General features: G+C 38.5%; 1 protein-coding gene across 1 annotated transcript; it reads left to right on the top strand.

Moving 5' to 3' along the window:
• Nucleotides 1-4: 4 nt before the first annotated feature.
• Nucleotides 5-2,766, top strand: LOC140818785 (trihelix transcription factor PTL-like). Its single transcript, XM_073178830.1, has 2 exons — nucleotides 5-636; nucleotides 1,392-2,766. The coding sequence occupies exons 1-2, from the start codon at nucleotides 20-22 to the stop codon at nucleotides 2,572-2,574; spliced, it is 1,800 nt and encodes a 599-aa protein (XP_073034931.1). The 5' UTR covers nucleotides 5-19; the 3' UTR covers nucleotides 2,575-2,766.
• The last annotated feature ends 10,805 nt before the right edge of the window (nucleotides 2,767-13,571 follow it).

Genomic DNA, 13,571 nt, shown 5'->3' with positions numbered 1-13,571 from the left:
ACATTGATGGGTGAAGCAGATGAAACAGAGAGATGGGTCCATTGTACTCTACAAGAATTCAAAACCTTTTCTCAGTAAGGACACGATCCGGGTCTGCCGCTTCATCCACCGTTGTCCCCCACCACTTTCTTTTCTTACCATTCCATATTTTCTCTCTGATCCCTTAAACCCTCTTCTCTCTCTCTCTCTCTATTTCAAGAAACGAGCGCTGCGTGTGTTGTTTAAACTTCTTTTTGCCTTCCTCTACATGGAAGATCAATACGGGATGGCGGATCTAGGGCAGTACATGAGTGGGAGGGCTTTATTTCCGCCCATCCCGCCGCGTCAAGACTCGCTTTCGGGCCACAGGGGTTCGACCCCACAGTACCCGTATGAGATGATCATGTTTCGGTCGGATAATACTGCGACTGCTTCTGTTCCTACAGGTGATAACACGACTTGTGCAGGCGGTACTGCAGCTTCCGCCAGCGGCGCCGCTGCGGGTGACGGTTTAAGTCGGATAGATGGTGGTGGAGGTCGTGTGGCGGGGAGGTGGCCGAGGCAGGAGACGCTTACTCTTCTAGAGATCAGATCGAGGCTTGATTCCAGGTTTAAGGAGGCCAATCAAAAGGGTCCCTTATGGGACGAGGTCTCGAGGTTTGTATGTACTCGCGATGATCATATTTATATACTACAATTTTCTTTTTCCAGTTAACCTAATTTCTAGGTTTTTGGAAAATCATTTTTCTCAAGAAACAAAGCCTACAACAACATAAATGAAGTTCCCAGCTTCCAGTCATGCCTAATTATTTCACAAATTTTCTTGAATTCTTCAACTTTAATCATCTGTGCAACAATCTACAGTACTTGGAAGAATCTTTTTATGCTTAAATTCTCGCTGTTATCGGATATTAAATCAACTTAAAATCCCGTTTTATCAGTATATTTCTTGATTAAACAATCTCTTTTCTCGTTTCAGAAAATGACACAGAACAATTAATTCCAACTTCAGTTCAAACGTCAGTTGGTTTTTATTATAAGCCTCTTTCCTCTGAGTCCACCTTACAGTCCCATCTGTCAACAGCGAAACCTCTTCAGTTAATTTTAGGCATTATTTTTCATTACTTTTCGCGTGCAACAAAAGACAATCTGTAATCTTGTGGATTCTTTGGAGTAAACATAAAAAGTTTTCATGGATTTTTACAACTTTTAATTTGAATAGTCATAAATTTTCCAAATTTATTTCGTCTGATACTAAATTGAATGATTATATTCGATTACATATTCTCAGCAAAATCTTCATCATATGAAAATTTCAGGCTATACATTTCCTAGAACCCTCGTGTTCCTTTTCTGGTATTGAAATTTTTCTTATGGATAAACTTTTGAGGTTTATTTTTGTTTAATTTTAGGATAATGTCTGAGGAACATGCATATAAGAGAAGTAGCAAGAAATGCCGAGAGAAATTCGAGAATTTGTACAAATATTACAAAAAGACGAAAGAAGGGAAAGCAGGAAGGCAAGATGGGAAGCATTACAGGTTTTTCAGACAACTCGAAGCTCTTTATGGTGAAACTAATAATTCAGCTGCCGTTTCCGAAACCCATTTCAATAGTGGAAGTTTTAATCCCAATGCTTCGAAATTAAGTACTTCATCAGCTAATAATCAAGAATCGTATCCAGGTTTTAAGTTCTCTGATACTAGCCTTAGTCTCTCAAATTCTTGGGATTTTGATCCTACTTCATCAGATGATAATGAAAACGATCCTGGGACAGATGACAATAATCAAAACATGAGAAAAAGAAGGGGGAAAAGGGGTTGGAAAGTTAAGATTAAAGATTTTATCGATACGCAGATGAAGAAACTGATGGATAAACAAGAAGCCTGGATGGAGAAAATGATGAAAACTATTGAAGATAAGGAGAAAGAAAGAATTCAAAGAGAGGAAGAATGGAGAAAACAAGATGCAGAAAGAATGGAAAGAGAGCGCAATTTATGGGTTAGCGAAAGAGCTTGGATTGAAGCTAGGGATGTTTCTTTAATGGATACTTTGCACAAAATGGCTCGAAAAGAACCGAGGGCTTCGCTGCAAGAGGAGGTGATGTTGACGGATATTCGAAGCCTAAAGGAAAATTACCATAACGATAATGGTAGTGAAACAATAACCAATTCGCTGAAATGCAACGATTTCTGGCCAGAATGTGAAATTTCAAGATTGATTCAACTAAGAAATGGGATGGAATCAAAGTTTCAGCAAAGTGGGATCTCTGAAGAGGTTCTATGGGACGAAATAACCACAAAAATGGCTTTTTCTGGATATGACAAGAGTGGTCTATGCTGCAGAGAAAAATGGGAAAGCATCAACAATAATGTACTGAAATTTAAGAAGAAAAGAAAGGAGAACTCAAGAATCTGTAGTTTTTATCAAAATTATGAGTCCATGTGCAATCAAGGAGGAGGATCATATTCTTATAATACTGAACTTAATCGGAACAATAATTTGCCCGTAGCGGCAAATAATACTGGCAATGGAATAAGCGACACTTGCCTTAGGTACTATGTGGGAGATGTGTATGGGAGAATTGTGGACTGAAATTCAAGAAAGGGTTTGAATTATTCGAAGAAATACGCAGAAGTATTATTTCTGCTGTATTTTTAGCATGTGGTGATATCGTTTAACTTAGTGTCCTTATAAGTGATATACTACTTTCCAGTTGAAATCCCGTGAATTAGTAAGGATAATATCATGTGGAGAATGATTAACATATGATTGGTTGTGTTGCGATAGAATTAAAGTTACAACATAAACTTTTCAAATTATGTGTTAGTAATTGTATGTGTGAGGATTTAGTCCAATTTATATGTGTGATGATTTAGTCCATTATAATATATGCTTTTCAAATGTATCCTCACACATAGGGGTTAGCTCTCATTAAACTTGAAATGTCCAAAAGTTTCGTGCACAAGGGCTTTTAGTAGTTTTCGCGCTCGAACGAGAAACGGAGATCGGAGATAATCAGGAAAAATATTTTTATTAAAATAATTATTTTAATTATTTAATTTATGATGTAATTAAGGGAGAATTTCGAAAATGGGCCTTGGTGGAGTATTTTTACTCGTCGGGTCATATTTTAAACCGGTACGCCAATTTTAGTGAGTTGGAGGACCATTTCATAGTTCGGGCAATATTTTCGAAAACGTACCGAATCAAAATACTTTTCAAGAGTGTTATTGGGCTTGATGAGATTATTTTACTGCTTAAAAGATATAAATATGGAGTTTAAGTTTAATATTATAACTTAAACTCCATAATTATACCCTAAACCTAATTTATACTTGTTGGCCGCCCCTCTACCATTCAGCTGTAGCACCTTCTCGAAAAAAATTAAGCAGCCCTTCAAGTTTCTCTATAGTTTTTCAAATAAATCCCTCCCCGCCTCTCTGGGGCAAGTTCTACGCGTATATCTCAAGGTTTTTGAGCGTAATAATGCAAAAGCTCACCCTAAATCTCTCTTTTCTCGTTTCACGCTAATATATGATGATGTGTGATGCATAAGGAATGCATAAATTTTTTATGTTGAATAGTTTATGCATTGTTTGGCACGAAATATGCATTTGTTGACATGTAACTCACGATTTTTGTTGTTGTTGTGTAAGGGGCTGCCGATTTGTGATTCTAGGGCGTTGAACATGCAAAGGTTATGGTATCCAAGTGCTGGAGTCGAGGGTCGGTTTAACCATGGTGAAGGCCGATCGAACCTAGGGATTTATGTGGGTTTGCGGCTATATCGGGCTTGGGGAAGAGGACCGACTTTTGGGAAGTCGAAACAAGCCATGGTGCAGTACCTAAGGGGGTTGAGACATGGTCTAGGGAGGACTCAAGCGCGGCAGGTCATGTTTTAGGGTTCGGTCGATGCGCTTGTACCGTGTAGGGTCGAGATTGGCTTGTTTTCAGGTGAATCGCGTGGGTCGGTTTGCATGGACAGTATGCGTGGCTAGGGTTGGTCCAGTAGGGCGCCCTGGGCTTGATCTTGGTCCTAGGTAGCATTGGTTCAAGGCTGGTTCGGGTTGGTTAGGTCTAGGATCGATAATTTGAAGGCTTAGCACGTTAGGGTTTTCTGTGCTTGTGTGCTGAAAACATTCCAGCACTTGTTTGATCTTTTCCAAGTGTCCTAGATAGTCTGAAATAAGTTGTTTAAGTGCTGATCATGTAGGTTCGATTCATGGTTTAAGTGGGAAAATTTTTGTTGAATTTCGGGTTAAAACTGAGACAACTGTCCAAGTTTTAAAACGAATCATATAAGTAATGAAACTGGCTTGATGTACGTCTAGGAAACGATTACAATTATGTTTTGAGGTGTTTTAAGGAGTTTAGTTGGTTTCGGCTCGAAAAATTTTGAGGTCCAGGGTATAATGGTCAAATAGGGTTTCCAGAGGCAAAATGATCATTTTGCACCCGGGTCGAGTTAGTAGTACTGGTAGGGCCCTAATCACAAAATTACATGATTTAAATGTATATGTTATCACGAACATGATTTTTTATGGAAATATGAAAAATACGGTGCATGCTTGATTTTAAGGAAATTTACGTATATGCATGATTTTTTATAAGTGATGAATATGCACTACAACAAAAATAGCATTTCGCAGCGCGCAAATTCTCTTTCTAACGGCACACATTGCACGCTGCACAACTGAGCTGTTGAAAGTTCAAAATTATCTGTGGCGTACATGTGCACGCTGTTAATACTATTATCCGCGGCGTTCATATACAATTATCCACAGCGTGCAATGTACGCCGTTCATAATAAGCGCAACATCAAAAATTAGCGATGGTTCAAAAATCGTCGCTATTTTTTTTGTTAAAATAAAAAAATTATCTTTTATAATTTAATAATTTTTTATAAAAAAACTTATAATCTCACTATGCTAAGAGAGAAAAAATTTAAGTGTGGTGAAGTGGTGTGGAGGAAATTAGATCGAAAATACGGATATTTATTGACATTTTGTGACAGTTTTTGGTATAACCGTCGCTTCGCTATTAGCGACATTGGTAATTCGGCTATTAGCGACGGTTGAGTTAAAACCGTTGCTAATAGCGATGAGTTTTAAAAAAAACTGTCGTTGATTTAAAATTAGCGACGATTTAAAAAAATCTAAACTTAGCGACGGTTTAAGTAAAACCGTCGCTAATTTAAAAATTTTGGACACCCATTTTTCGCAGCGTTGCTTATATGCATGCCGTAAATAAAAATATTGACAACGTGCGATTTATGTACGCCGTTAATGTCTAAACAATTTTTTTAAAAAAAATGATTTATTATTAACAGCACATATAAACATGCACACTGTTGATAATACTATTAACGACGTGCCTTTATTGTGCGATGTGAAAATTGCATAGGTTATTAACAGCACACACATAACTGCACATGGTCGTTTATATAACTTATTAACAGCACACATAAATGCATGCTACGGATATTACTATCCGCAGCGTTCTTTTAATGCACGACGTTATTTCTGTCAAGTGAAACAATATTAACAGCCCACATATGGGTGCACGCCGTTAAAATTAATATTTGCAGCATGCTTTTAATGCATGTTGTTGATGACGTGCTGCGGAGAATCATTTTTCTTGTAGTGATGTTGACATGTTTTGAAGGAAGAGAGTTGGTAGTGACTAATACGAATACAAACATGTAAGGTCAAGGCTCAGTGGATGGGTAAAATTGTCCCTGATATCTCTGCCATCGTGTACCACGGTTATACGTAGATGGATCCATCGAATAGAGCTGATACGAAAGTCATAACTAATGATCTGAATTCAAATAAAGAAAATGAACACGTATATGATGATATGATTGACATGTTTGGACACATTATGCTTTGACACGATATGTTTACGTCGATATTTTTAAGATCATGAAATGTATGTTTATTACATTATTTTTCACTGTTGTTGTAACGCCTGAAAATCAGTCCACGTAGACTGCGTGCATGAAAATTATTAAATTGCTAAAATATTTTAATTTAATGATTTTGGATGCATGAATGATATATTTTGAGTGAATAAATGATTAATTGTGTAATTTTGTTTGATTTCATGAATTAAAGATTTTCAAACGAAATCCAGTGGTTGGTCGGAACGGAGGACCGAAGACGATTTAGATGTTAAAGATTTAAAAGCTAAATATTTTTTTTGATGAGAAAATATTTATTTTACATATTTTAAGAATTATTTCATTTTTAATATTGAATTTAAATTAATTAGAGAGAGCAAAGAATTTTATGTATTTTATAAAATGATTTTTGGAAATATGTATTTTTAAACCTTTTTAATTTAAACCTCCTAATTTTATTAATTTTAATGGGCATAATTTATTAATTAAAAATTATGGTTGTTTAAACTCATTAAATAAGTGAATAAAGAAGTCTTTTCCTATTTATTTTTTAAAAATAAGATTATAAATAAATAAGAGTCCTAGTCCTACACACACAACCCGAAACACCTACACAGACACCGAACGCACAAACACAAATTCACATAAACTCAAAGTGAAAAACAAATAGCCGAAACTATGAGATTGTCAAGGGAGAATATTTCGATTTTTTTTTTCTCCATCGTTCTTCGATTTTCTTCTTCGTTCTTCCTTCAAAAAACGATCATTCGACTCCCTTGCATCCCAATGTGGTTTTTGGTGGGTTTTGACAAGAAAAAAAAGAATAGAAAAAATAGAAATCGTCATCCATTCGTCACCGACTTCCACCGCTTTGGTATTCGTATTTTGAGCGTTTTAAACGCAAAGGCACGTTTATAAACCCTCTTTTTGAACCTGTGGGGACACAGGACGCTAATCATGTTTTTAATCATCATTGGGACTAATTAATTAAAATAAACAGGGTCTAAATTTTTTTTTTAAATGCGGAAGGTAATGGAATCAAACTCCTATACATATCAGTATAAAAGTATCAATCTGATAAAATATACAATCATACATACTCAGGTTCAACAACTACTATCAAGTGTTTAAACCCTAGCTCTAGTCCAAGTCCGGTATCACCACTCTAATCTCGATCTGTCTTCACCTCTGTGACCCTGTACCTGTCCCACCTGTTGTCATGCACACATACAAACAAGACAACAGCCGGATAACTCCGGTGAGATATAAATATCCCAGTATAAACAATGTATTAAATGCAATCATATAAATCATATGTAAAAGCATAAACAAACATCAAAACATGTATCTAGTCTGACTACATGCATCAATGACTCGTGATCTAATCTTATCTTATCTCAAATCTAGGGATCCCAATCTAATTTAGACTTTGGTATTCTGTATCGAGTGTCTGAGATAGACGTCGATCTACATCTAAGGCTCTTCGATACACCGTAAGTCTAGAGTCTTATCGGTTCTGAGAAAGACTCGGCGGTTCTGCCCTAGCTAGGCTGATCTGCCCTAGACTCGGACTCTGACTCTGTTCTAAGTCAATACATTAATATATCAATCTTATAATCTGCAAATATCAATGCAATAAATAAAGTATGTGATTTAGGGAAACTCAAGTCAAACATAACTCGAGTTGTGCAATCCCGAATCAACATTTATTTATACCTTTCTTGTTGTCGCTCTGATACAATCGAAGTCTTGATTCAAAGTCTGTCACTGTTCAATCTGGCAATGACAATATCAATATTCTGTATCAATATTCAAATCAAATCACGATATCTCTGTGTTATCAAATTCTGACAGTACAACAGTACAATCTTGCGATACTGATAATACTATATCAGTCTATATCAATTCCAAACGTTTACAATCAACCACAGTACAAATCTGATATCAATTCTAGTCAATCTCATTCTGAAAATCATAACAATTCCATATTCAGTATGTTTCTTAATCTGACTTCGATTCTACGCTGTCTAACATGTCAAGAACAGCATATATGATGTGTATTCAATTCTAACAACATCATAATTTCCAAACATGTCAAAAAGTAGTAAAACTTACGTCCCGTAGTAGCCTGCGTTGATAGAAACACAGTACCGAAGTCGGAATTAAAATCTAACGGACGGATTGATCGTAAATCAATTTCTAAAATCAAGAAGCAATTCTTTCCTCTGACTCGATTTTTCCTTTCTTTTCTCTGAAGATTTACGTTTGTATATATATATATATATATATATATATATACATTGCATGATTTCCAAAACGTGGCATGATTCTTTTCGCAGCACGTCTCGCGCTCAGGCGGACATAAAGTTCCGCCCGGGCGCGGAATTCTCGGCCCTCGCAATTTATTCCATCGCGCTCGGGCGGTTATAAACTTCCGCCCGGGCGCGAGGTGCTCGGGTTTCTGGCTTTTAACATTGGCGCTCGGGCGGTCAAACACTTCCGCCCGGGCGCCAAACTCTCGGCCCAAAATCTGTGCAATTCATACACTTTGTCCAGTCTGGTCTCGGAATGGCCCGGCTATACTTATATTAAATCATAATTAATAATCTTATATTAATATAATCTAAATCTCAGATTAATCAAGATCTTGGCCCTTACATTTCTCCCCCCTAAGATACGATTTCGTCCTCGAAATCTCAGGCATCTCCTTCGTATCAATAAGGAGTATATATATACAAAACTGTATAAGAAATTTACATTATCGAAACAACTCTGGGACTTCTTGTCTCATATCTGATTCAGTTTCCCAGGTTGCTTCTTCAGTACCATGACGAGTCTATTGAACTTTTACAAGTGGAATAGTCTTCGTTCTGAGCTGTTTTTCTTTACGATCATAATCTGAATAGGTTTTTCAACATAGCTCAACGTCTCATCCAGTTCGGCCTCGTCTGGTTGAATAGTATGTGAAGCATCAGGAAGGTACTTCCTTAATAATGATACATGAAAGACATCATGTATCTCAGATAATGAAGGCGGTAAAGCAAAGTCGATAGGCACGATCTCCTATCTTCTCGAGGATCTCATAAGGCCTAATGTATCGTGGAGACAGTTTCCCTTTCTTGCCAACTCTGACAACTCCTCTGAAAGGTGAAATCTTCAAGAATACTCGGTCTCCTACTTCAAATACCAACGGTCTACGTCGAACATTGGCATATTTGGCATGTCTGTCTTGTGCTGCCTTCATTTTCTTTCTAATTAGCTTCACTTTTTCTGTCATATCTCTGATCATATCTGGTCCAATTTCAGGGACTTCAGAGATATAATCCCAATATAACGGGGATCGACACTTCTTTCCGTACAACGCTTCAAAAGGTGCCATCTCGATACTCGTTTGATAGCTGTTGTACGAAAATTCACAAATAGGCAATGCATCTTGTCAATTAGTGCTAAGATCTAGCACTACTGCTCTCAGCATATCCTCCAGTGTCTAGAGAGTCCGCTCTGACAGTCCGTCGGTCTGTGGATGATATGCGGTACTCAGATGTAACTTCGTACCGAGAGCCTGCTGCAAACTCTGCCAGAAGTGCGAAGTAAATCGAGGATCTCGATCTGATACAATCGATTTTGGCACTCCATGCAATCTGACCACTTCTCTGACATAGATCTATGCCATCTAGTCAAATCTGTACGTCATCTTGTACGGTATAAAACATGTGGATTTGGTCAATCTGTCAATCACGACCCAAATCGCATCACAACCTCGGGAGGAACGCGGCAACTGTGTCACAAAATCCATGGAAATGTGATCCTATTTCCATTCAGGAATGGACAAACTCTGTAATAATCCTCCTGTTTTCTTTCTTTCGACTTTCACCTGCTGGCAATTGAGATATTTGGAAACAAATTCGGCAATATCAGTCTTCATTTGTTTCCACCAGAACTGTCTTTTCAAATCATTATACATCTTTCTGCCACCAGGATGAATACTGAATCGACTGTTGTGCGCTTCTGACAATATCTGTCGTCTCAAATCTGAAAAATTCGGCACAACCAGACGATTATTCACATACAATACGTTATCACGTACTTGATATTTTGATCGATGTCCTGTTCTCACCATCGATACTGATTTCTGTACATTCTGATCAATTTTCTGAGCTACTTTGATTGTCATAATCAGCTCTTGTTCTACTTGCACCGTATAGAGTCTCAACGGTCTATAATCTGTTTGAAATGCTAATCCAGACAAACAGCAGTCTTCTATCAAATTTGCAACACCAATCGTCGATAAGGATAAAGAGCATACCTTTCGACTTAGTGCATCTGCTGCTGCATTAGACTTTCCTGGATAGTATTTGATTTCACAATCAAAGTCTTTAAGCAAATCAAGCCATCTTCGCTGTCTCATATTCAATTCAGATTGTGAAAACAGATATTTTAAACTCTTATGATCAGAATATATCTCAAACTTCTCCCGTAAAGGTAATGTCGCCATATCTTTAATGCAAAGACAATGGCTGCCAATTCTAGATCATGAATTGGATAACGAGTCTCATGTGGTTTAAGTTGTCTTGAGGCATAAGCGATAACATGCCCTCGTTGCATCAGCACACATCCCAATCCTCTGTGAGAAGCTTCGCAATAAACCACAAAATCACCAGTACCTGAGGGAATAGTCAACACCGGGGCACTGGTCAGTCTTTTCTTCAACTCTAGAAAACTGGTCTCACATTCTTCAGACCAAACAAATGGAGCATTATTCTGAGTCAGCTGAGTAATTGGTTTAGCTATACTTGAGAAATCTTTAATGAAACGACGGTAATATCCCGCTAAACCCATAAAACTGCGAATTTCGGGCACGGACGTCGGTCTTGGCCAAGAAATCACGGCTTCCACTTTACTGGGATCAACTGATATACCATCTCCAGATATAATATGACCCAGAAATACTACCTGTCTTAGCCAAAACTCACATTTCGACAGTTTAGCATATAACTTCTCAGCCCTTAGAATTCGCAACACCGTTCTTAAATGCTCATCATGCTCAATCGTATTCTTTGAATAAATAGAAATATCATCGATGAAAATAATCACAAAATCATCGAGATATTTCTGGAAGATACGGTTCATCAATCCCATAAATACAGCTGGAGCATTCGTCAAACCAAACGGCATGACAATAAATTCATAGTGTCCATACCTGGTTCTGAATGTCGTCTTTGAGATATCAGAATCTCTGACTCTCAGCTGATGATATCCTGATCTCAAATCGATCTTGGAATATACTGACGAACCCTGCAACTGATCGAATAAATCATCAATACGAGGCAAAGGATATTTATTCTTTATCGTTGCCTATAGTCGATGCAGAGTCTCATCGAACCGTCTTTCTTTCTTACGAATAGTACTGGAGCAACCCAAGGAGAAACACTCGGTCTGATGTACCCCTTGGCCAGTAAATCTTCAAGTTGGTCTTTCAATTCTTTCAGTTCAACTGGTGCCATTCTGTACGGAGCTCTAGAAATCGGTACTGTACCTGGCATCAGTTCAATGCTGAAGTCTATCTCTCTAACTGGAGGTAATCCCGGGATCTCATCTGGGAAGACGTCAGCAAACTCACGTACCACTGGCAGGTCTGCCAATGCTGGACTCGACTTCAGTACATCTACTGAATATACAAGGAACCCTTCTGCTCCTTTCTGTAACAATCGAGTCATAGATAGTACAGATACTAAAGGAATTCTCGATCTAGAACCCTTACCGTAAAATTTCCACTCTTCAGCCATATCTGGTCTGAATCTCACTATCTTGTGGAAACAATCAACTGTCGCTCTGTACTTGGTCAGCAAATCAATACCGATAATACAGTCAAAGTCAGACAAGCCAAGTACGATGCAATCTAACTCAAGCTCATGCCCGTCATACTGTAGCACACAACGCTTAACAGAATTTATAGATATCAAACATATCCCCAAAGACGAAGATACAGACACTTACAGTAGCTAAAGACTCTACAGGCAATGCATGACTCAATGCAAATCGTTCAGAAATAAATGTGTGTGAAGCACCGGTATCAATCAGTACGTAAGCAGAGTAACCACATAAAGAACAGTTACCTGCCACCACGTCATCTGGTGCTTCCTGGGCCTGCTCCTCTATCAAAGCGAAGACTCTGGCCTGCTGTCTAGGAGGCTGACCAACTGTCTGGCTTCCTCCTGGCCTCTGCTGTGACTGAGCTGGCACTGGCTGGAATGTGTGAACAGCAGCTGATCGTCTCTCAGTCTGTGCTGCTGATCCTGATGACTCGGCCCCCTGAGTTCTCGGCGAACCTCTTTGTGGACACACTTTAGCAAAGTGTCCCGGCTGTTTACAGAAATTGCAACTACCAGTGACTACCTGGCATTGCTCGGTTGCATGTCTTCCTCCGCAAGTCTTGCAATAAACTCCAGTGTAACTCTGGCTCTGTCTGGAACCACCGGAGCTGGAAGAACTACTGCCAGATTTCTTGACTGCTTTCCCCGGGCTTTCAAAAATTCTCTCTTTCCTCCACTACTGCTTCCACCCTCAAATCTGGGAGGTGGTTGTTGTGGTCTCGGTGCTGGAGGTACAAATGAAGCCCCTTTTTGTCTCATCAGACCGGCTTCTGCTCCCTTAGCTCTGTTCAGGGCGTCAGTAAAATTATTCGGTCGCACTGTGTTCACCAATGTGAAAATATCGGGGTTCATGCCATTGATGAACTGGTCAGCTGTAGCTTCTTCGCTGTCAGCTACATGTGGAGCGAATCTCAGCAAGGAGGAGAACTTTGACACGTACTCTTCTATGTTCATCTGTCCTTGCTTTAGATTGGCAAACTCCGCCCCCTTATCCTTCCGGTACGACACTGGAAAGAATCGTTGATAAAATTCAGTTCTAAATATATTCCAGGTAATAATCGTACCTCTATGCTCCATGGCTCTTTTCCTAGTAATCCACCAGTCTTTTGCAACATCGTGCAGCTGATGTCCAATCAATTTCACTCTCTTCTCATCTGTATACTCCAAGGATTCGAACAACATCTCTATATCATCAAGCCAACTCTCGCATTCCACAGCGTTCTCTGTGCCTTTCAGGGTCGGCAGATGAAATGACTGAAATCGTTTCAGTAACGTTTCATTGGAGTCGGTGTGACATTCATTGTAGGATTGGATGTACTTCCCTGTTCTGGTACTCGTCTCGGAGGCATATCTAATAATCAAATAGATTAGTAACAGATACCACAATTCTGTTTCAATCCTCCTCTGATCATCTTACTGCTGATCTAGAATCAGTACTGATCCAATCTCAATAAAACTTATTACTATATCAAATAAGATAAACAAGTAACATGTAATAAAGCAGTAAGACATGCTAGCATTCAAAAGCAGGAAAGAAAACCTCAGTCTACCCCGCTCACTAGCCACTTCTATCTCAATCTAAAGGATCTATGGCTCTGATACCACCTGTTGTGGGGACCCGGACGCTAATCATGTTCTTAATCATCATTGGGACTAATTAATTAAAATAAACAGGGTCTAATTTTTTTTTTAAATGCGGAAGGTAATGGAATCAAACTCCTATACATATCAGTATAAAAGTATCAATCTGATAAAATATACAATCATACATACTCAGGTACTGATGATTTTGTTGTTAAACCCTAGCTCTAGTC

This window comes from Primulina eburnea, chromosome 17 (assembly GCF_022965805.1).
Source record: "Primulina eburnea isolate SZY01 chromosome 17, ASM2296580v1, whole genome shotgun sequence".
Lineage (NCBI taxonomy): Eukaryota > Viridiplantae > Streptophyta > Magnoliopsida > Lamiales > Gesneriaceae > Primulina > Primulina eburnea.
Note: the sequence above shows the minus strand (reverse complement) of the source record. Positions and strands in the feature narration are given on the sequence as shown.